At 30.9% G+C, this 23,212-nt stretch overlaps 1 protein-coding gene and 1 long non-coding RNA gene across 4 annotated transcripts; both read left to right on the top strand.

Moving 5' to 3' along the window:
- Positions 1-481: 481 nt before the first annotated feature.
- Positions 482-14,884, top strand: LOC149518739 (uncharacterized). Of its 3 annotated transcripts, XR_016342155.1 has the most exons (5): positions 482-750; positions 846-949; positions 1,059-1,183; positions 5,956-6,109; positions 14,487-14,884. It is a non-coding gene; the product is annotated as an uncharacterized LOC149518739 (long non-coding RNA). The 3 variants fall into 3 exon arrangements; XR_016342156.1 differs by lacking the exon at positions 5,956-6,109 and having other exon boundaries at positions 494-750; XR_016342154.1 differs by lacking the exons at positions 5,956-6,109; positions 14,487-14,884 and having other exon boundaries at positions 519-750; positions 1,059-2,455.
- A 2,696-nt stretch (positions 14,885-17,580) lies between these two features.
- On the top strand, positions 17,581-22,669 carry LOC111282569 (protein PTST homolog 2, chloroplastic-like). Its single transcript, XM_022870703.2, has 8 exons — positions 17,581-18,541; positions 18,991-19,156; positions 19,462-19,642; positions 19,775-19,929; positions 20,603-20,748; positions 20,831-20,978; positions 22,127-22,195; positions 22,264-22,669. Exons 1-8 carry the CDS (start codon positions 17,958-17,960, stop codon positions 22,357-22,359), a joined length of 1,545 nt encoding a protein of 514 aa, XP_022726438.2. The 5' UTR covers positions 17,581-17,957; the 3' UTR covers positions 22,360-22,669.
- The last annotated feature ends 543 nt before the right edge of the window (positions 22,670-23,212 follow it).

The following is a 23,212-nucleotide window of genomic DNA, read 5'->3' on the forward strand; positions in this document are numbered from 1 at the left end:
TAATAAATAAAATTTGTAACTGAATTAATTTTAAATGATAATAAATTCTGAATAAAATTTTTCAGTATTATATTAATTAATAAATTTATAATTAAATATTATACTAAAAATTTTTAAATTTAAATATTATTTATTATTAAAATCATTAATGAACTTATTAAAATAAATATTTATCATTTAATTTAATTATCACATATGATATACAACAAATGATTGATTTTTTAATAACATAATTACACCATACAATTCAAGTTAAAGATAAATATATTAACGTGAAACAATAATTTCATATAATATTTTCTCATATTCCACTAATAAAACACTCTTTTTATAAAAAAAAAAAAATAGAATCTCTCTCATTTCTCAACACAATTAATGAAAAAAAATTGTAAAATTTGAATCAAAATTCTATAAAAGCTGTATGGGTATGTTTGGATCTTTCTTATTTGGTTGGAGATGCTAAAAAAGAATTTATGCATTTTTAAACGGCAAATATAACAATGGAGAAAAGTAATATGAAAATAGGAAAAAGAATATGGTAAAAAAAATGAAACAAAAAATACGTGAAACCCCAAAAATAAAGCAAAAAAGCAGTGGTCCACTTGCCTCTGCCATAAGCTGATCCTACAGTATCCACTTTCCTTGTTTATCCTTCCCTAGACACTATCCATCTCCACTCTCCAAGAATCCCCTCATTCTTCACATTTCGTCTGAATTTCCCCATCATCTTCATCTCGTTTCCACTATCAGGTTTGCTTCTTTCCCTTTTTAATTTTTTTATTATTAGTATTGCTTATTCGATCGATCTGCTATCATTGTTTTTGTTAATACTTTACTTTTATTAGTTTTGGACCAAGTATTTGTTGGTGGAGGGGTGGTAAGGTTTCTCGTTAGTTGTTCAACTGGAAGGTTTTACCCCGCTCTTTGGTTTCTGAGGCTGCTAGGCAAGGTTTGCATTTTTCCTCTTTTTCTTTTAAGTTTTCTGGTTGGTGTTTTTAATATTTTGTTTTTTAAACTAAACAATGATTCTAAATTTCTTTGAAGTTTAAATTCTACAGCTGGAGGTAAAAAGCTATCAAGCATACTTTATCTTAAGAGTTCTTATTTTGTAAAAAGAAGCAAATCTATTGCGTGGCGAGCTGCTGTTGAGTCATCAAGTGGTGTAGAACAACTTGCTTTCCAGGTATGATTCCTGATGGCCCTCATGTCTTATTTGTGATAGGGAGTAGTAGCTGGAAAAATGAAGGGAAAATATTGATGCCAGTCTTACTGCTGTGTGTATTGATTGAATTGTAAACAAACGATAAGCTATTAACTTTCACCTTCATGCAGTTTTACAATCATTTCTTCATTTCTGGTACCTAGTGAAAGTATTATGATGATATGTTCAAATTTATGGTTTTTTTGGTACCTTTCTTTATGACTATGTTTAATAGTAGGAAAACTTGAAAGAAAATTTTTTTAGAGTTGGTCAGATATTAGATAAGACTCTTAAAAATGGGGTATCATTGATTTAGTATATCTGTTTGAAAAATGGCTTATTTGTTTAACATATCTGAAGTAAAAAAAAAGAAGCTACTGTTCTAAAGAATTATTTGTTGTTTATTTCAACTAATTTGGACTGTATATATAAAAACTAATTGATAAGATAAGTCTAATGCTCAAAATTCTAACTCAGCATTCCAACACCACAATTATTTTATCTCAAAGAAGCTTCAGCATCAAAGTAGCTTCCATCACACCCCAATGTGGGGAAGCTGAGTTTTTTTAAATTGATGTTTCTTAAAAACAGAAAAGATTCTGAGAATAAGCACAAGTGGTTCCTAATGCACTTCTCCCACTGCGCATACACACTGCCCATCCACATTTGATCACCTTGCTTATAGAAACAAACCAATTGGAAATCAGACATCCCCTACCTTCATTGCCATGCTTTTTTATCACTATTATTGTCAATTCCCTTGGGCAGTTGGGCCCTCCAAACCTCCTTAATAATTTTTTTCTTTTTTGTATTTGAGGTTTTAGAGATTGAATTTCAAATAAAAATTAAGAATTCAATACTCTACAAACAAACCACACACGACTGTTGGCTAACCCTATTAATAATTCTATGTTATCATATTTATCATAAACTAAAGGATTACCTAATGGCTTCTCTGCTTCTATATGGTTTAGCAAACTTTGCTTCACTTTAGCATCAGAAAATTTTATTTTCATGAAATAGATGACAATTCTGATTCATGAAACATATATTTTATATTTGACAGTCAACTTTGAAATTGAATTTAAATATCTAGATCTAGTTATTTTTTTAAATTCAAGTTTCTTTCAGTAATTTGCAATTTTTTTTGTCAAGAGTGAAGTCTGTTGAATTACAAGTAATTTTAAAAGAGGCAAAATTGTATGCCATAAATATTCTTCTGCCTTTAAAATGGATTGAAAATAATATTGCTTGTAAATATACACGGCTGATTGCTTTTTTTCTTTAATTTTTTTTAGTTCTTTATTAACATATATCTATATATATATATATACTCAATCGAAACAAAAAAAAAAAAAAGGAACCAACAATGGACAACTATATTCAAGATCCTTGTCTAGAATGTGACAGAAATCTTTGGGTTCCACTTCGTCGGATAGTCGACCCTAAAATAATTTTGCTCTGCAATTGCTGTTCTGAAAGTAATTAACATGAAAATATATAAATATATACATGAGTAATTTACCAATGTTATAGGTATCAGTTTTCAAAAAAATTGATGCATCAAAGTTTATGTACTATTTTTTTATTGATTCGTGCAAATTAGTATTGAACGATACAATATTTTTTAATCAAATTTTAATATTTTTTCTTTCAAAATTATTTTTATTTTTATAATGTTATCCATAAATAATATAAGTTCGATAAATTAGGTTATTGAACATAATTTTATATTTATTTAATTTATTTGAGTTTAAAAATTTTGGATATTAAATATTTATAAATTTTAAATTCTATATTTGCATTTATGCATACAAATGTATGTAACTGAAGTATATTTTTGTATGTGTGTGTATATATATACATATATTTTATAGATAAAATATTAAATAATCACTACAACAAAATGACATATTAGCTGCAGTTTTGTAGCGACCTTTCACTTACAAACGACACCAATTTTCGTGTTTTTATAAAACTTCATGCGTTTATTATCCAAATGCTATTAAATATTCAAATAGTGGCGTTTATACATATAAACGCCATTAAAGACAAAAATTAACGGCGTTAATCCATTAAAACGCCTTGAATAATCCTATCTGCTAAAATTTGAGTGATTATTGAAAGCGTTTTAGGTAAAAAAATACCTTGAATAATCTGTTCATAAAAAATAAAGTGATTATTGAAGATGTTCTCTGTCAGAAATGCCTTCAATAATTTCTCTAAAAAAATTGTAAAGGATTATTGAAGGTGTTTTTTTGTAAAAAATGCCTTCAATAAATCTCCTTGTCAATAAATTTGTGAAAAATGTAGTAGCATTGATAGTTAGAGTATACGGTTGTTAATTATAAGGTCATAGGTTTGATCCCTTCTTTCAGCATTTTTTCAATTTTTCAAGGGATTATTAAAGTTCAACTTCAATTTTTTAGGACCAGAAACGCCTTCAATAATCTTTCAAAAAACCTAAAAAATGTTGAAAAAAAAGATCGAACCTACAACCTTATGATTAACAATCATATGCTCTAATCGATAACACTACTTTATTTTTGATAAATTTATTAAGAAGAAAATTTATTGAAGGCGTTTTTGATAAAAAAAACGCCTTTAATAATCCTTTATAATTTTTTAGCAAAATTATTGAAGGCATTTCTAGTAGAAAACGCCTTCAATAATTGTCTCTATTTTTTATAAGCAGATTATTCAATGCGTTTTTGCCTAAAACACCTTTAATAATCCTTTATAAAAAATTAAAAGAGATTACTAAAGGCATTTTTGGTCAAAAAACACCATCAATAATCTCTTTTAAAAAAATAAGGGATTATTGAAGGCATTTTTAGTAAAAAATGCCTTCAATAAATATCCTTGTCAATAAAATTGTGAAAAATGGAATATCATTAACGGTTAGAGCATACGGTTATTAATCATAAGGTCATAAGTTCAATCGTTCTCTTTAGCATTTTTTGAAATTTTCAAGGGATTATTGAATGCGATTCTGGCCAGAAACACCTTCAATAATCGACTTCAATTTTTTAGAGAAATTATTGAAGGCAATTCTGGCCAGCCTTTAATAATCCTTCAAACAACCTAAAAGATGCTGAAATGAGGGATCAAACCTACCACCTTATGATTAACAATTGAATGCTTTAACCAATAACGTTACTCTATTTTTGACAAATTTATTGATAAGAAAATTTATTGAAGGTGTTTTTGACCAAAAAAGCCTTTAATAATCCTCTATAATTTTTTAGCAAAATTATTAAAGGTGTTTTTGGCAAAAAACGCCTTCAATAATCGTCTCTATTTTTTATAAGCAGATTATTCAAGATGTTTTTTACCTGAAACCCCTTCAATAATCTCTTATAAAAAAATTAAAAGGGATTATTAAAGGCATTTTTTTTTTACAGAAAATACCTTCAATAATCCCCTCTAAAAAAATTACAGGAGATTATTAAAGGTATTTTTGACCAAAAAAATATCATCAATAATCCCTTCTAAAAAATTGGAGAGGATTATTAAGGCGTGTTTTTGATCAAAAACGCCTTCAATAATCTTCTCATATAAAATGAAGGGGATTATTGAAAGCATTTTTTTGCATAAAACGCCTTTAATAATCTCCTTTAAAAAATTAGAAGGGATAATTAAAAATGTTTTTTGTTATAAAATGCCTTCAATAGTCCCCTCAAAAAAATTAGCGGGGATTATTGAAGGCTCTTTACAAATTGTGACATTTTTTTTAAGTAAACGCCGCTATCATGATGAAATAGCACGGTTAAAATTTTTTTTCAAAATTGAAACCCCCTTTTTTTCCTCTATAATTTCCTTTCTTTCCCCAACTTTTTTTTTGGAAGAGATGGTGAGAAAGAAAATTCAAATCAAGAAGATTGACAACGTAGCAACGAGGCAGGTGACTTTCTCAAAAAGGAGATAAGGACTTTTCAAGAAAGCTCATGAGCTTTCCACTTTTTGCAATGTTGAGAAGCTCTTCTAGTCTTTTCAATGGTTGGAAAGCTCTTTGAGTACTTAGCACAAGGTTGCTCTCACTTATCTCATATCTATATGTGAATGCTTTATCTTGATTCTTACTTTATCTCTGCTGGTTTAATATAGAAATCTTTGCTTGCTGTTTGATTTAATGTGTTAAATGTGCTTGGGTGAGTGTGAGAGGAAGCGAGAAACGTAATTATTTTGAAAGAAGATATTTCGAATCAAGAGAACTATATAAAAGTATAAATTCATGATAATGTACTTGAATCTTGTATTCTATTACAAAAAGAACTTTTAATAATTTGTCAAAAACTGAGGTTTTGAGGTAGGAGGCCATGGTTTCACATGAATGTCTGTATGATATTTTTTAATGCTTGTTCATACTTTTTTTAACCTTGTTTAAGCCATATTTTATGACTAATCAGTTGTCTTATAAGAAGTTTATGCTTTTCATATATCTTTGCTGGTGTAACTTAGAGTACAACATTGATATTTTACCTTTCATTTTTCTTGTTAGAACCTGATCTGCTGTCATTTTTAATTTTTTTAATTGAATCTTGCTACAATTTTAGGTTTCCTACACTCTTTTTGAATGTTCTTTAAGGTTTTCATAATGAAATTTACAAATTCTCATGATTTGCTTTTCAAATTCTATAATATTCACGTTGAACTTAAATCTGGTTTCAAAATTGGGCACCTGACCTATCTTCAGTCTTTTGATTAAAACTCAATGAATTCTAACTTGATTTACTTAAATTGTTTTTTCCTAGATTTGTAGTTCATAAGGATATAATCCGGTAAAAATTTAGCCTCAAATTCCATTTGTACAAGTACAGTTACTTCTTCAAAGTTAAGGGTGAATCCAGAAAGCAGAAACAATCCATGCATGAGAACTTGATGAATGATGATCCTCTCTCCTTCTAGGTGTTCGATTTGATTCTCTCATATTTTACATTTTTAGTTTTACATGTTTACTTGTTATTTTTTAATTTATTGCATTTATTTTCATGAATTCATTTGGTGTTTGGATAGATTTAATTGTTAATGCTTTATTTTTCTCTGTTTTCAATATCACTTGAGTTACTAGTTCATTAAGTTGATTTTTCTCTATTTTGCTGCCATTTTCTTGTTCAATTTTGTAGCAAACTTGATTGATGAATTGTTTCTTAACTCATTTCAAGTTCATTTTCATTATAAGCTTCTAGACATAATTTTTTCTCTCATCAACTCAGTGAGTTTTGGTTGAACTTCACTTTATATTTTAGTTGTTTCAAGTTAATTCTTGTATTTTCTTGCACTTTTTGTTCTTCAAATCAATTTTCCTTTTGGTTCCTTAATTGATCTTTTCAATTCTAATTTATGATCACTTGTTTTAGCATCAATTAGGTGTAGATCAATGAGATATTGTATATCTTCCTTGATTTTATCTTGCATTCACTAGAGCAAAATGGCATATTAGCGATAGTTTTGTAGCGGTCTTTCACTTACAAACGTTGCTAGCTTTCGTGTTTTTATAAAACTTCAGGCATTTATTATCCAAACATCACTAACTATTCAAATAACGTGTTGTTACTTATAAACGTCACTCAAGACTTGATATTAGAGGCGTTTCTCGACTAAAACCCTTGAATATTTTTTATTAAAAATTTTGGTGAATAGTTAAGGCATATTTTTGGTAAACAACACCTTCAATAATCACGTCATAAAAAATTGTATAAGATTAATGAAGGCGTTGTCTACAATAAACGCCTTTAATATTTGGACTAAAAATTTTTCCAGGCTTATTAAATTTATTTTCTTCATAAGTACATTCAATATTAAGCTTATCAAATTATTTGGATCATACAGATGTTTAACATAAGATTGTTGGTTCGATCCGTCATTTAGCCTTTTTTCGGGTTTAGGCACAAATTATTTGTTATTGATTATTCTAGGCATTTTCTTGACAAAAACGTCTTGACCAATTGCTTTAAGAAAATTTTCATAGAATATTGAAGGCGTTTTTCGTGGAGAGACGCCCTTAATAATCGATAGAAAAAATATGGAGTCGATTCTTGAAGGTGTTTTTGGCCAAACCCGCCTTTTATAATCTAATCAGTAATTTTTTTTTTATTTTTAAAGGTGGTTTTGTAAGAAACGCATTCAATATTTTATAGACAAAACTTGGATGGGTTGGTTGAATGTGTTTTTAGCTCAAAACGCCTTTAATATTCCAAACGATAAATTTTAATGGTCAGATTATTGAAGGCGGTTATATTAAAAAATGCCTTTATAAACATTTTATTACGGATTATTGAAGGCGTTACCCGTAGGAAAATGCCCTTCATAATCCATTCGATTAATTTTTAGTTGTTATTATTGAAGGCCTTTTTTGCCCAAAATGCCTTTAATATTTCAAACAATAATTTTCTTAGAAGATTATTGAAGGTGATTTTAGTAAAAAATACCTTCAATGTTTTCTGTTAGGGATGATTGAAGGCATTTTCTTGCTAAAAATGCCTTCATTAATCACATCAAAAAAACATAATTGATACTTTATATGTGAAGTCAGTTGTAGGTTTATGCCTAGAAAACAGTTGGTTTATATATTTGATATTCTGAATTACATTTTGGAATTTGCATAATGAACATTGTTGTATTTCAAAAATTAGATCATACATCCAAAATTAAAACTGATAATGTTGCCATATTAATATACTTTTCTGCTGAAATAGTCGTACTCAGTAATTTATTAAGTACACATAGTGTATTCATATTAAGGATAACAATAATATTAAACCAATACCCCCAATGTACAAATTTAAAGTTTTCATTTAACATGGCATGTTAAAAACATTATAACAATTTGTTTCATATATATTTACATTCAACCAACAATGTCTAACCTGAAGGTTTATCAACATTGATAAATGGCAATACATAATCACACCATTATTTACGGACTTCATCCAGCTCCTCTTTCGTAAAGCTTTCTTTACCCTCCCATTAAAAAAAAATCATAAGTAAATGTTAAGAAATTAGAACATAAAGTATCATTTTATTTTTTTGAATATATAACGAGTTTATAAAATTTATACTAACTTTGAATGGTGTGGTCATAAAATCATGTAACACTATCTCCCGTATAAAACAAAAGACATAATATCCACATTCAATATTACTGGATTGACGAGATACCTGAAAATTAAATTGAATCGGTTTAAAAAATATTTATCTAAACAAACTCAGCATTAAAAGAATAAATTTGACATTTACCAGTAATGACACCCATTTCGATTTCTTTATCTTTTTATTAAATATAGATATTACCCTAAATTGAAAAGAAAAAAATTAGTGGGAACATAAATAAAATTTCTTATGAAGAAATAGAACATAAATAATATAATAAAGTATTATAATACCTCTTTATAAAAGTTTGAATATTGGGGTTAGGCATCACCGTTTGATTAACTGAATTAAGAAAATATGACGTTAAGGATTTGGTGTCAATCACAATAAGTATCCAATGATGATTGCAAAATAATAATAATCATATACTCAGAATACGCATCAGATCATAGAATGGAGCAAGTTGGAGTAATTAAGGTTGGAATATAGCTTATTGTGCATTATACAGGAGCAAATAATAACTAGTCGGTCTTTTCATGCATAGTATCATATGATTAGCATGATACACGACTGCGTCACTCTGCTCACTAATGAAGTTGGGGTCAATGAATCTAAATCTGTTCGTCAACTATCTCCCCTTCAGCTTTCTATATAGGAAGCTACACGATAACAATCAACACTGTTAGTTAGTATTACACCATAATACTAACTTACTACATATTAAATGCGCATATTTGTGTTTATAAGCTAACTTCATATAAGCAACGATTTCAGCAGCTGATAATTCATCCATTTCATAAAATTCTTTCACCTCATCCACACCAATAAAAGAAAATGATTGTTTATCAAATAAGTATTTCTCAGACTCAATGGATATAAAGTTTTTGTCGGTATAATTCTCCAGCGAATATTTTGTTAACTCATCCATGAAAGCCTGGGCAAGGGTCAGATTTTGAGTCTGAACATCTTCCTACAATATTTAATGAAATATAAGTATTAAAACCAAATCAATCAATATAATAAACAAATTAGTATTCAAATTATAAATAATATCATACTTCTTAGGTGGTAACGGATGATGCGATGGCTTCCTTACTTGCAACGAAAGTTTCTCGTACGAGGACGATGCTATCAGGTTGGGGTACTGGCATAACCTGCTGCATTGTTGCCAATGTGGACTCCAAAGTAGTGAGTCTTTGTTGTTGGTCATTGAGGCATTGCTTCTGATCATTAATTTGTTGTTGTTGTTGCTCAATTATTGCTTCATATTATGTATTTCTCAATCATGGGGTTTTTGGTTGTTTACCAAAATACATTGATGGCAAGATAAATTTACCAACCCTATGAACCCGACCAGGCATTTCTTTAGCGCTCAATGCTAAAGACAAAGGATCTTCGTCATACTGGGTTACCAGTTCACCAGATTTTACTTTGACAGCATAATTATCTTGAAAGATAATAATAAGTTGGGATGTTAGAACAAATCTACACAAGATAGTATACACTCATGCATACAACCACAATGTCAATCATACATTATATCAAAAAAATAGTTATACATACAATCTTTTTTGCCATTTTCTCGGTTGTTTCATTTGCGAAAGATCCATCCTTCCGTAGATGTCCTTGTTTCCAGACATCCCATTTAGAAATTTTTGTGTTTTAGCTCATTGATTCCTATTAAATTACTACAATAAAAGAATCAAAATGTATGAAATGAATGTTCATAAATATTCATTAATGAGTATAAAACAAGTGTGCAAATACATACAAGCTTATACTTCACATTTGCATATCATTTTCATGCTGTCCGATGGCGATATTACTATTTGGCCTGAATGTCTTAATGTTGTTCTTTGATTTTTTACAAAATCAAGAAATTACGTCAATCACATATGAAGATAAAAGGCTATATTGCATAAAGACTTATAAACTTGAACTAATTTAATAATGGGTTTACGTACCAAAAAATCTTTTAAAAGTCGATATTGAACAAAATTTGTCAAATCTTCAACACTTATGACATCTGCATATGTCGTAGGTGGAACAGCTAAAACATCCCCTTCACCAGCTAGCGATAAAATATATTGGATTGTCAATCTGCTTTTAAAGTCTCTAAAAGCTTTCCCAACAGATTGTAACACAATCTTTTGATACTCAATTGGGACGTCGAACTGTTCCTAAATAAGTTAACACAAATAGTATCAACACATTGAATTTCAATTAAATGATCATATAACAATTTTTACGAAATAGTTGAATAAATATACCACAACGGACTGTCATAGTTCATCCTTTAGATCATCAAGAACTCATCATCAATCAATGTACACAATTGAAATCCTTCAACGGATGATGGCTCCAATATGAGTAGCCATCTTAACAGCTCCTTCCAATACAGGTTACCCACTTTGATTGAAGTCAACATGAATTTTTATGTCAGTCACTTCGATTTGTTTATTTGGGCCCCTTCCTTTTCTTTTTTGGCGTACACTTCTTTCTTTTGCATGTTCATTAAAAGGAGAATGATGTTATTCGAAGTCCATATTACCTGTAATATTGATCATAATTATACTTAATTTAATACAACTAATACTATACTATGTACAGAAACAACATTTTAGCACATCATTCAGTAATGTGCTCATACACACCCTTCAGCAAACCACTCAGAAACACCATTCAGCCCCCCAATTTCATTCAAACCCATTCAGCAAAACAATATCAAACAATAAGGTTCAGCAAACCATTCAGCATGAAATATTATTCAGACCTCCAATATCATACAATACCATTCGACAATACAATATCAGTCAACAAGGTTAAGCAAACCACAATATTTAATGTGTACTATATAAAAATAACATACTTGCAATATGAATAGAATCTTGGATGACTATGCTGACGGTGATGTTAATGAAAATATATAAACGCATATGTCAATATTAAGGAACTGAAAAAATAAAAATTCTCTATTGAATATTGTAAATAATACAGTAAACTAAAAAAAAAAAGACTTACCAGTTAAAACAGAGGTTTACAGCGGTGATTTGTTGAAGGTTGGTGACGACGAATGGGAGAAAGAAAGCAATGGTTTGCTAGAAATGTGTTTAAGGGTTTGGTTTATTTGGTTGAATAACGTAGCTTTTAATCGTTCTGTGTACCAACCTTTTGCAAATTCCTATGTTCAAGGCAGGGAAATGAATATAAAATTAATTATTAAAGGCATTTTCATGGAACAACGCCTTCAATAATCACATGAAAATTTTATTGGAGATTATTGAAGGTATTTTTTTACAAAAATGATACCTTTTAATTATAAGCCTTTAAAATTGTCCAACCAACTTATTAAAGGCGTATTTTATAAAAAAAAAAAACACTTTTTCTAATTCTTAAAATTTATAAAAGGCATTTTTAGTAAAAAATCACTTTCAATAATTATAGATTTCCAAAGTTTATAACAAATTATTGAAGGGGTTTTATAATAAAAGATGCCTTTAATAATCCGAAATTTTTTTTTTTTGAGAAATTATTGAAGGCATTGTTATCTGCTACCACCTTCAGTAATTATATACAAACTGTGATAAAAATTATTAAAGGTGTCTTTCTTGGATATACGCCTTCTATAACAGTATTAGAATTTGTGTGATAGTATATATAATGTATTTTACAGTAGAATATGCCTTTAATAATTTTTAAAATATTTAGTGAAAAAATTTTGTGTGCGTCTATTATTAACAAAAGCTTTCAGTAATGGATTACTAAGTTTAAAGGTATATTGAAGGTGGCTTTTTTAATAATCGCCTTCCATCACCATCATGGTATATTGCAGGCGTGTCATAATAAAAGAGGCCTTTAATAATTCAAAAAAAATTTTTTAGGAAAATTATTGAATGCGTTGTTATCTGTAACTGCCTTTAATAGTTATCTAAAAACTATGATAAAAATTATTAAAGGCGTTTTTCTTGGATATACGCCTTTAATAATAGTGTTAGAATTTTTATGATGGTATATAGAAAGTATTTTACAATAGAAGACGCTTTTAATAATTCTCAAAATATTTAGTAGGAAAATTTTGAAGGTGTCTGTTATTAACAAACGGATTCCTAAGTTTAAAAATATAATGAAGGTGCCTTTTTTTAATAAATGCATTCCATTACCATCGTGGTATATTGAAGGCGTGTCATAATAAAAGACGCCTTTAATAATCTAAGAAATTTTTTTAGGAAAATTATTGAAGGCGTTATCTGCAATCGTCTTCAGTAATTATCTACAAACTGTGATAGGAATTATTAAAAATGTCTTTCTTGGATATACGCATTCAATAACAGTGTTAAAATTTTTGTGGTGGTATATAGAAGGCATTTTAAAGTAGAAGACGCTTTTAATAATTCTCAAAATTTTTAGTCAAAAAATTTTAAAGGCGTCTGTTATTAACAAACACATTCAGTAATGGATTACTAAGGTATATTGAAGGCGCCTTTTCAAATAAACGTCTTTCATAACCATCGTGGTATATTGAAGGCGTGTCATAATAAAAGATGCCTTTACTAATCCGAGAAAAGGTTTTTAGGGAAATTATTGAAGGCATTGTTTTCTGCAAATCGCCTTCACTAATTGTATACAAATTGTGATAGAAATTATTAAAGGCGTCTTTCTTGGATATACGCCTTCAACAACCGTGTTAAAATTTATGTGGTGATATGCTCAAGGCACTTATATTATATTCAAAAAATATTTATGAGGGAATTATTGTTGGCATTTTTTTTAGTAAACGTCTTTCATAATCCTGTCCAATAAAAATATTTCAAAACTTAGCGCATCCAATCATCAACTTCAAGCTTCATCTTTATTATTATACTATTTTTCTTTTCAGACCAAGTACAATTTACTTTCCCTTTCTTTCCACTTTTAGTATTCGAGCATTGTTTTTTAGAATCCTATTTTGACTATTCATAACTTATTGACTTTAGCTTTTACTTCATTTAACTATTCCTTCAGCTTTTGCAATTCGTGATTTTTTTTTGGTGAAAAAAATTTTCTACAAAACCCACCTTATTTCACCTCATGTCAACCCCAACTACAAATACTCTTGGGTATTGTCTATGTTAGCAGTAGAGTTTTAACAATCATAATATCTAGTAACTGATAAATTACTTCACAACAAAAAGTTCTAGTTTTGTGTAAGTACTAGTCTTGTTATTATTTTTTGTTTAAAACATAGTAAACTATGCAATTGTACATGTTCATTTTCATATTAATTATTTAGATACATTTGGTCTAATACTGTAGCAACCAATAAATGGATAAGAGTTGGATGCAAAAGTCAAGATTAAGTCAAGAGTATAAAGATGGAGTGAAAAATTTTCTTAATTTTGCATTTGAGAATACAAGTGAAGATAATATGATATTATGCCCATGTGTGAAATGTGCTAATATTGAGTGGCAAATGCATCAAGTTGTTTATGAGTATTTAATTTGTATTGGATTTCTATCAGGATATGTTAATTGGTATTTTCATGGAGAGTCTATACAGTCAAGGTCTTTCACTACAATTCTTTCAACATCAAAGGCTCCCCATCACCAACATGATCTCTTTATAATAGATGACATTAACTAAAATTTTCGTAATCTTTTTCCTCAAAATGAAGGATTTAATCAGTCTAATGTTAAAACACATGAATTTGGTGAACCTGGGATAGGTTTATGTGACCAACAACCTAGAAAAGAAGCATCAACGTTTTATAGGTTGCTTGAGGAGATGAATGAAAAACTTTTTTAAAGATCGACGCATTCAAGGTTATCTTTTTTTGTTCATCTTTTTCACTTGAAATGCTTATGTGGATGGACGAAAAACTCTCTGACTTTATTATTACAGTTTATGAAAAAATGTTTCTTTTTACAAAAATCTCTGAATCTTGTAAGGAAGCAAAGAAGATAATTAAGGATTTAGGTTTCGGATATGAGAAAATTCGTAGTTATCCCAATGATTGCATGTTATATAAGGGGGATAGAAAAAATCAAAAATCTTGTCATTTGTGTGGTATTTCTCGTTGGGTCGACAAAAATCTCGATGAAAGTTTGAATGATGATGATAATGAGGTATGTGTCAAAAAGAAGCCTGTTAAGGTTTTACACTATTTTTCATTAATACCAAAACTTTAATGACTCTACATGTCTTCCAAAACTGCAGATTCAATGAGGTGGCATCATAAGAAGCGGACAGATGATGGATCATTGAGACATCCTGTAGATTCTTTGGCATGAAAGTCATTTCATTCTAGGTTTTCAGACTTCTCATCTAATCTTCGAAATGTTATGCTTGGACGGGCATCTAATGGATTCAACCCGTTTCAAATTATGAGTACTTTTTATAGTACTTGACTAGTTGTATTGATTCCTTACAATTTACCACCATGGATTGCTATGAAGCAATAGTCATTTATATTGTCTTCATTATGTAAGTCACTCATTGGCTCATTAGCTCCACGGTATTCTCCCTTTGCAAATCCTCAATCAAACTTGGATGTATAAACATTCCTTCCATTTTTCTTGGCTTATCAATTACTTTCCCTTTGATTGTTGTGTTTATTCTTTAATAGACTGTTGAATTATCTTTATTCACTGGAGTAAATATGTTTCCAAACCATCATTTCTATCATAATTAGCTTTAGTTGCCATTTCAGCTATATTATTGCCTCTTGCCATGTTTGACTTGTGCTTGTTGTCCCTTCTAGTTGCTTCGTCAGCTTCGACACTACCTCAAACTTTCTTTGTCCTCATGGGTATCTTTTTGAATTTTTTCATTTTATTGGTGATGCTTTAAGCTAGTCGCCATATTGCTTAACCTTATTTTGTTCCCCAATGCTACACTCTTTTTCTTTTGGTATCTTGCACTCCATGTTTGTTTGTCCTAATCTTCCATAATCATAACAAAAGTTTGGGAGCTTATCATACTTTACTGATCCCCAACATACACCATCCTTTATGGATCCACGAACTATAATTGCCTTCCGTAGTGGTTTTATAATGTTTACCTTAACCTTAATTCTGATGAACTTTCCCTATTTTCCTCTTTCCTTATCCATGTCAATTCCTATAATGTTGCCTATTTTATTACCTAGTCAAATTGCCATCTCCTTTGTATACCAACATAGAGGCAAATCATATATTCTTACCCAAAAAGTTGCAGACTGAAACTTGTAATCACTTGGGCTTAGCAATCCATCATACTGTTTAGGTAATAATAAATGTTTATTAAACGACCAAGGGCTCCCCTCAATAACCCTATCTATATCCCTTGTAAAAAAGAACTAGAACAAGAACAAGTTTGAATCTAGGACTTGTACCTCCACTTTTTTTACTAGTCTTTATACCACCTTGAAGGTTACTATCATGGCCTCTTTATTGAAATGGCAATTTGTAAATAGCAATCCAACCATCCATGGGCAATTTCCTTCCTACCTTATCCAACCATCCATGGGCAATTTCCTTCCTACCTTTCATTTTTCCTCCACTTTAACACAATCCCCCTCTTCATCAGTAAACTTGAGTTTCATTTACAAACCCTGTAACTCTATTGTCATTTCTAATAAAGCCAATAAAACAAAACTATAGAATGAAGACAAGACAGTAAAACCTAGCACAAACAAACTAAAAAACAAAACTAACTGAATCCCAAAGATCATTGATGGACTCTTGAGACGTGGATGCTTACATGGAGCATGACTAACTATTTTCATCAATAAGAGAGACTGCATTGGCAATACATTGCCCAATAAGTTGGTATCACCCATGCACTATATTTATTGAACTGTTAAATGATGGTCTTAGTGAGAAAAATAAAGCAAAAAAAGAAAAAGACAAGAAAAAAAATGAAACCCAATTGTCATGTAAATAATGATAAACACTCAAATGGTTTGAAGTACCTTATTAAAAGCAAATCTAATAATTTAAAATACGATATGGTGATACAACATGAAATAATAAAAAAAAAATGAAGGTAACACGGATTAAAATTTTAGTAAAATTTATATATGAGTTTAACAAAACAAAAATTTTTTTTCGTATTTTCGTTTCTACATGAATTATGATACTTAATTTCTAAGTAAAATATAATATGAATATAAAAATTATTAATATTTTACATGCACGAATATAAAAACTATTAGACCTAATTAAAAGAAATAAATTTAAAAATACTTATATGAAAATAAAGAATGTAAATAATGATTGTGGAAAACTCCATAACTATTAATTTAAGTCTTAATTACACCAAATGATATTATTAAAAGAGTTTATATTTGATACACTATTAATATATAAATTTCATACACTATTAATAAATCAGATGATGTCATGTAATTAATAAGTAAATATTAACCCTTAAAACAAATATACAAAAATTAATATTTTAAAAAAATTTACTCATTAATGATGTGGTATTATTTGATTTATTTTATTAATAAGATGACATTATCTTATTTACTGACAGTGTATAAAATTTATATATGGATAGTGTATTAAATATAAATCCTTATTAAAAATCTATTTGTGAAGGGAAAAATAGAGATTTATTAATAGACATGTGAAATTTTCATAAGGACTTGTTTGGTTTGTATTTGATCTCATTGTGGTAGAACTTTAGGCAAAAGCAATGAATCTATGTCATTATCAGACAATCATGTGAGCTTTAGCTTCTCATTCACTCATATTTGGAGTCATTTTTCGCACTACTACTAAGGGTGTAAATAATACATTAGTACTTGTAAATTACTTGGGTTCAACTTAAATAAAATTTAAATTTAGTTCGATTATTATTAAGTCGAGCTCGAGCTCAAGTAACTTGACTTATTAATCGAACTAAGTTTGAGTATTTTTATATTCAGCTCGAGTAGCTCAGAGTCTAATTGAGCTTTTGTATTTTAATATATTTTAATTGATAAAATATCTTGAACTTAAGTTCGAGTTCGAGCATAAATAATTAAATTTTTATCAAATATAATAATCGAACTTATTTTTACATGTTAATTGAGCCTAATCAAATAAGTTCGAGTAATTCGATTCTTATCTTAAGTCGAATTTAAGTTAAAAAAATAAAACTCGATTAAGTTCGATCTAAGTTTTGAACTCAAATTTAAAGTCAAACTTGAATTTAAATTTAATATTATATTAACTCAAACTCAATCAATTACACTATTAATTATTACTATCAAATACCCAAACCTTATAAAACATTCTTCTCCCTTCTCTAAACGACACCCATAAAATATAATCACCTTCGTTTATTTTGTTTGTGGCTCAATCTTATCCACATTCAAACACAGCCTTATTCAAATACCACGAGATGCGACAACCGCAACATAAGATACTTTCTCTTATAAGAAAGAAAATATTAACACAAGTAAAAGAGAAATTTGCCCGCCCAAAATATATATCTAAAACAGTGCACCACATTCAATGAAGGTCACGCTTTTCGATAGAATTGTTCGTTACTTGCCAAAGCCCAACACTCCGTGTCTCTTTGCCTTCCCCTTTAATTTTTTTTTCCTATCGTTTCCCTCCCTCGCCTCTCTACGCGCCAATGTTACCTGAAAATCGATTCTTTGATCGGTTTTTGATTTCCTTGGTGCCCTCAGCAAGCGTTCAGAAAAATGCCTGAACCATGGCCACCTTCACTTCATCGTTCCATACTTTTGTCTGGCCTCATTCGTTTTTAACAAATTTCAGTTCTCGGGTTTTCCCGTCTTGTTTCTGCGGGGTCAACCCGGGGAATAAAGCGAATTTGGTGTCTCTGAAGTTGAATCTTATTCGTGGTTTGGAGTTTGGGGAAGAGAAGAAAAGGGTTTCTCGGTGGTCTTGTTGGTGCAAGAAAGGGTGGGAGAACGACGGGGATTTGGCATTGGAAGCAGAGATATTGGAGTTCATGAAAAATAGCGAGAAACCTGAGTCTTTTCCAAGCAAGAAAGAGTTGATTGATGCTGGGAGGATGGATCTGGTTGAGGGGATTAAGAGACAAGGAGGGTGGCTTGCTATGGGCTGGGACTTGGATGATGATAAAGGTATTGGATTTCAAGAAAATCGTTTTCCAGAAGGTGGTTTCGAAAATTCGGACTTAATCGTGAAGGAGAAGGAATGGGATGACGAGACTTTTCAAGAAAGGGTTCAAAGTGAAGTTGAAACTAGTAGTGGGACTTCTGCTTTAGTTGTTAATTCGTATTGCTCACCTTCCTCGTCTGCTAGATCAGTGTGAGATATTTAATTCTTAGGCTTTTTCTTGTTTAACGTACTCTTTTTTGTGGAAAAGTTAGTTCTTGCATTTGTTATTTGAATGCCTTCTTGAATTTTGTTCTTTTTAGTTTTATTATTCTCGTGTCTGGAACAAATAGTTGCAAATGCTGTTTCAGTCTTGCGGAAAAGGTAATTTGTTTGCGCTTGCTATTGCTTGTGTGATGTTAGTTGAATGTCTTGTGATGTTAAAAGAAAAAATCTTGTAGGATATTGTTCTTTGTCTTTATCTTTTTGTCTTGTTAGAGATAAACAATTGCTAAGTTAAATGTGGATGCTTCATATGAAGTTTATACTTGGCCTGCGAACCAATTAATCTTTTTTGAAATTAGAGCAAAAAGAAGAAAGTTGGAATCTTTGGAGTTTAGGATCCTGTGAACGTTTTTGACCAAATATTTCTGTTTAATCAGAGAAGTAGCAGCTGAGCATGACTATGGGATTGAGGGTATACTGAGTCGTTTAGAGAGAGAAAGGAATAGGAACTTTGGGTTTGGTTTCAGAGAGAAAGATGACAATACTTGTACTCAAAGTAATGATTACGAAGAAGAGTCTCTTGTGGAAGCCTCAATGGATGTGGTATGTTGGTTTTATTAATTCAATCATTCTTGCATCCCATTATTATTTTTTAGCTTGTATTAGTTGCATATGTTAGGTTATATATTAGGTTTTCAAAATATATATGTATGAAAATCTGTCTGCACCATGGTTTTCTATAAATAAAGACATCTAGTTTACTATTTTAGCAACATTTATGTCTCGAGGACTGTTATCTTTCTCTCTTCCATTTTAACCTTGATTCTATGTGCTTCAATTTGTTCATCAGCCTTCTGGTGTAAGATTTGCCATAATCATAACCTTTTGTATTTGTTATGTTGTAAAAGACAGTTGGTGGTCTTGTGAGAAGAAAACTGTTGTCCTTCAGCGATAATACAGACCCAGTCAATGATAATAGGAACAAGTTTAGTCAGAACCAGTCTCTTTCAGGCATTGACGGTTTAAGAAATCCAACATGGAGAGAGTGGAGCCTTCAAAGAGCAGGGTTTGTAGGCAAGGAATTTGAAGGTAGCCCATCTGTTAGTTTCACATGTTTCATGTCTTTGAAGTTTGGATTTGATAGATTTCTATTTGTTCTATTGCAACTTACAACTGCTGAAATTATCTTCAATGAAATGGAATGGTCAACAAATATTTCAGGGGATGAGACACTTGAAATAAGAGATAAATCCAGTGAAGCCAGAAGGAAGGTTTCACACAATGAAATACGAAGTCGTCTTGAGCACCTGAAGTTAGAGCTTTCAGCGGTGCTTCAGTCATTGAGGTCTAATGTTGATGAGGTTTCGTCATGGCAGGTGAGCAGATGATGATCTCTGTTCCTTTGTGCATGTTTGCTTCATGTGACTAATTTTTTCTTGAAAAAGAAACCAAATCAAAAGCATTTTTTGTGTCCTTCTGTGTCCTTGAGAATTAGATAATTCAAAGACAATATGGCTCTCCTTGCAATTCAGTTTTACTGTTCATGGTAGGTTCTTTGCAAGTGAGATAAGACCTTGCCCTCATGTTTATTACCATGAAATACAAAGAGAGAAATGGGAAATGAAAAAAGAAAAAAGAAAAAAAAGGGAAAAAAAACAAAGGAAGGAGAATGTAGTATGTCAGGGATAGGTTGTTCAACTCCTGGGTTGTGTTCTGAAAGAAGAAAGAGTAATCAAGTTATATTTATGGCAATGTAAGGAATGGAACTTTATGTTCTTAATCTCTCTCTCTCTCTTTGGTCACTAATTCATAAATTTGAGTTATGAGATTTTCTTATGTTTCTGTTTGAAATCTGTTCGTTTATAGTATAATTTAACTTAGAGTATTTTGAAAAAGATGAAGAGAAATTGAAGTTTTATTTTCTCAAGTTCCAATCGAAGATACAATCAACTTCTGGGTTAGTTAGAAACCATCCTTGGTGTTCCTCATACTTTGCATTCAATTTGAGTTATTGATTACCTTTTAACCCTGCTATCTGTGGTGTGCAAGGGTGATGGAAGTTCCACTGACAATTTGCATAAGCTTTCTGATGCTTGGGAGTTCCAGGAAAATGAGATAATGAATGCCCAGGACAAGTTGCGGTCCATACGGGCAAGGTTGGCGGTTTTAGAAGGGAAGATGGCATTGGCAATAATGTAAGCGTTACTCATGTTAGTTTAAAAAGATACCTAACTTAAATTACTTTAAAAGGATCACATTTGTACATTTCTTTGACAGAGGCACACAAAAGACAATGGAAGAGAAACAGAAAAGGATTGATGATGCTCGTAGAGCTTTACAACTTCTTCGAACTGCTTGCATAGTGTGGCCTAATTCTGCATCAGAGGTGCTGTTAGCAGGATCGTATGATGGGTGGGCAAGCAAGGTTTGCTCTCATCTCAAACAGATTAATCAGAATTGATAATGATGGCTTTCTTAATCAGTGCATTCATTAATTAAGTGCAAGTTGATGGAGAATTAGATGGACTCATTTAGGATATAAAGTGCTGAGACAACTATCCTGTTTTTGCATTTTGTGTCTCTCTTTTGGTTTCATAGTCGTGTGCAATTAGTAATTATTTTGATAGACTTTAGGGAAAAAAAGTTTGTGATACTTGATAGAGAACAAAAAGCACCAAAGTTAGACCCATGAATTCATTTGCTAACTCAACAGGTGCTTGGCGAGGCAACTAAAATGTTAAATGCGACTAAACATTTTATTATGGTCAATACTTAGACTTCCTTTAAGTGCAGAATGCTACACATCATGGCATGCCTGTACTGGTCCTTGCTTTTTGGATAAAGCGGGCAGGGCCCATTTCCTGTAATTACTTGGTGTGCGCCCCTTTCTTTGAAAGCCCTATATGGTTCGCTGGCTGTTTGTCTGAAATGAACTTGCCCACTGCTTCTGCTTCTGCTTCCTTCTTGGCAGGTTGAATGCTCATCATCCTCAAATGTTTTCTCTGCCAGGCTCTTTTCCATTGTTTGAGCCATACCCTATCACTTTTTAAATCTCCATGTTTTCTTTGTAAGCATGTATCTCATTATCAACAGGAAGTACTGCAGTTAATTTCTCAGTTTCTGTTTTTTCCATTTCCTTATGAGGATTGGCTGTGTGTTACTTTCACCAGAAAGACAGTTATGCTTGACATGCACGAGTTATCGCTGAGCTTGGCATCCTCTTACTGAGATCCAGACTTTTAGTCAAGCTAGAGTAATTGGTATCTCTACTTTCAGCTCTAGTTTTAGCAGAGATGCCAAGGATATTTGCATTTTACGAGGAATTGGATCTCTTAAACTGAATAATCACTTGCTTTTCTTTTTGTTGTGTTAATGCTATTCAGATTAGCAGTTTGTGGCAACTACTAATGTTCATGTCTCTTTTACATGAGGGAGCTTCATTACTTCTCCCTTTATCATGATGAATACTCCTTTTTGTATTATGCATTTAAGCCTACTCATGATAATTAACAATTTAACATGCCTGTAACTTTTGCTCCTCTATGATTGGTAGCTTACAATCATATCTTGCAGAGAAAGATGGAGAAGTCAAGTGCTGGTGTTTTTTCAGTACGTTTGAAGTTGTATCCAGGCAAATATGAGGTATGTCTTTTTGTCTACATTTCAAAATTACGTGATGGATAGCTGAGAATATTTACCTTGTGGCATAGATTAAGTTCATTGTTGATGGTAAATGGACGATTGATCCCTTGCGCCCTATTGTTAACAACAATGGATATGAGAATAATCTACTTGTCATCACATAAGGAGGCCAGACTCCAGAGGCATGCAACAATGGGCATGGCAAGATTTTCATTTCATCATAAAGACGATGTAGGGTAAATGCAGCTGATTTTTCTTTTTACTTTTCCATTTTCCCTCTTGTAAACAAGTAGAATAGGGCTGGTAGAAGATGATACTTCCTAATGATTCTTTACCAAAAGGGGAATCAGATAAATGTAACGCAACCAGACGACTGTTACAATACCCATTTTCCCTTAAATTTTGTGTTTTCTACCTTGTCGGAACACCTATGTGAATAATGAGATGACATCAATTTGATCATTCTTTTTATCATTTTAATAATTTTTTAAAAGAAAATTTCTAGTGATTGGTAAAGCGTTCATGATTTTTGAAATTTATTCAACGAGATGGATAGGGAAGTTGTCACCGATTGCTCTTGGGTATGTTGAGGTTTGAGTTCATTCTTTCTATGAGCAATGTTGTCCACCTTTTTTCAAATGGCATCGTTGAAAAGTTTCAAGTGAGACATTTGTACAGATCTCTGCTGAACTCTTTGCATCAAACTCTTCTGCATTTGTTTTCTGATGCCAACGCCACCCCAGGCCAAGTTCTAAGAAAAGAAAATCCACCACCTTTGCATGTTTTTCTCTGCCAGCTGCTAAGCAGCTGAAGTTGGGAGAATTTAATCACGCTATTAACTGCAATTGTATAATCTTTAAAATTACAATGAAAAAAATGTCTGTCGTCTGGTATCAATGGCAAGTGCTTTGATAAAGTATTGGCCTACTAACTTTTGCCGCCTGAATAGAGTAATATCTTATTTAATAGTAACAAATGACTCTTCAATTATAATTAAATATTTAATATAGTAATTAA

The sequence above is a fragment of the Durio zibethinus genome, chromosome 5 (assembly GCF_047325235.1).
Source record: "Durio zibethinus cultivar Kanyao isolate XHJ-2024 chromosome 5, ASM4732523v1, whole genome shotgun sequence".
Classification (NCBI taxonomy): Eukaryota; Viridiplantae; Streptophyta; class Magnoliopsida; order Malvales; family Malvaceae; genus Durio; species Durio zibethinus.

Bases quoted from the DNA above. Each gene is read 5' to 3' on its own strand.
- LOC111282569 (XM_022870703.2), top strand. From the start codon at position 17,958: ATGGCCACCTTCACTTCATCGTTCCATACTTTTGTCTGGCCTCATTCG. The intron at 19,930-20,602 runs GTGAGCAGATGA...GTGGTGTGCAAG, and splicing joins ATGAGGTTTCGTCATGGCAG to GGTGATGGAAGTTCCACTGA. The intron at 22,196-22,263 runs GTATGTCTTTTT...CTTGTGGCATAG, and splicing joins TGTATCCAGGCAAATATGAG to ATTAAGTTCATTGTTGATGG.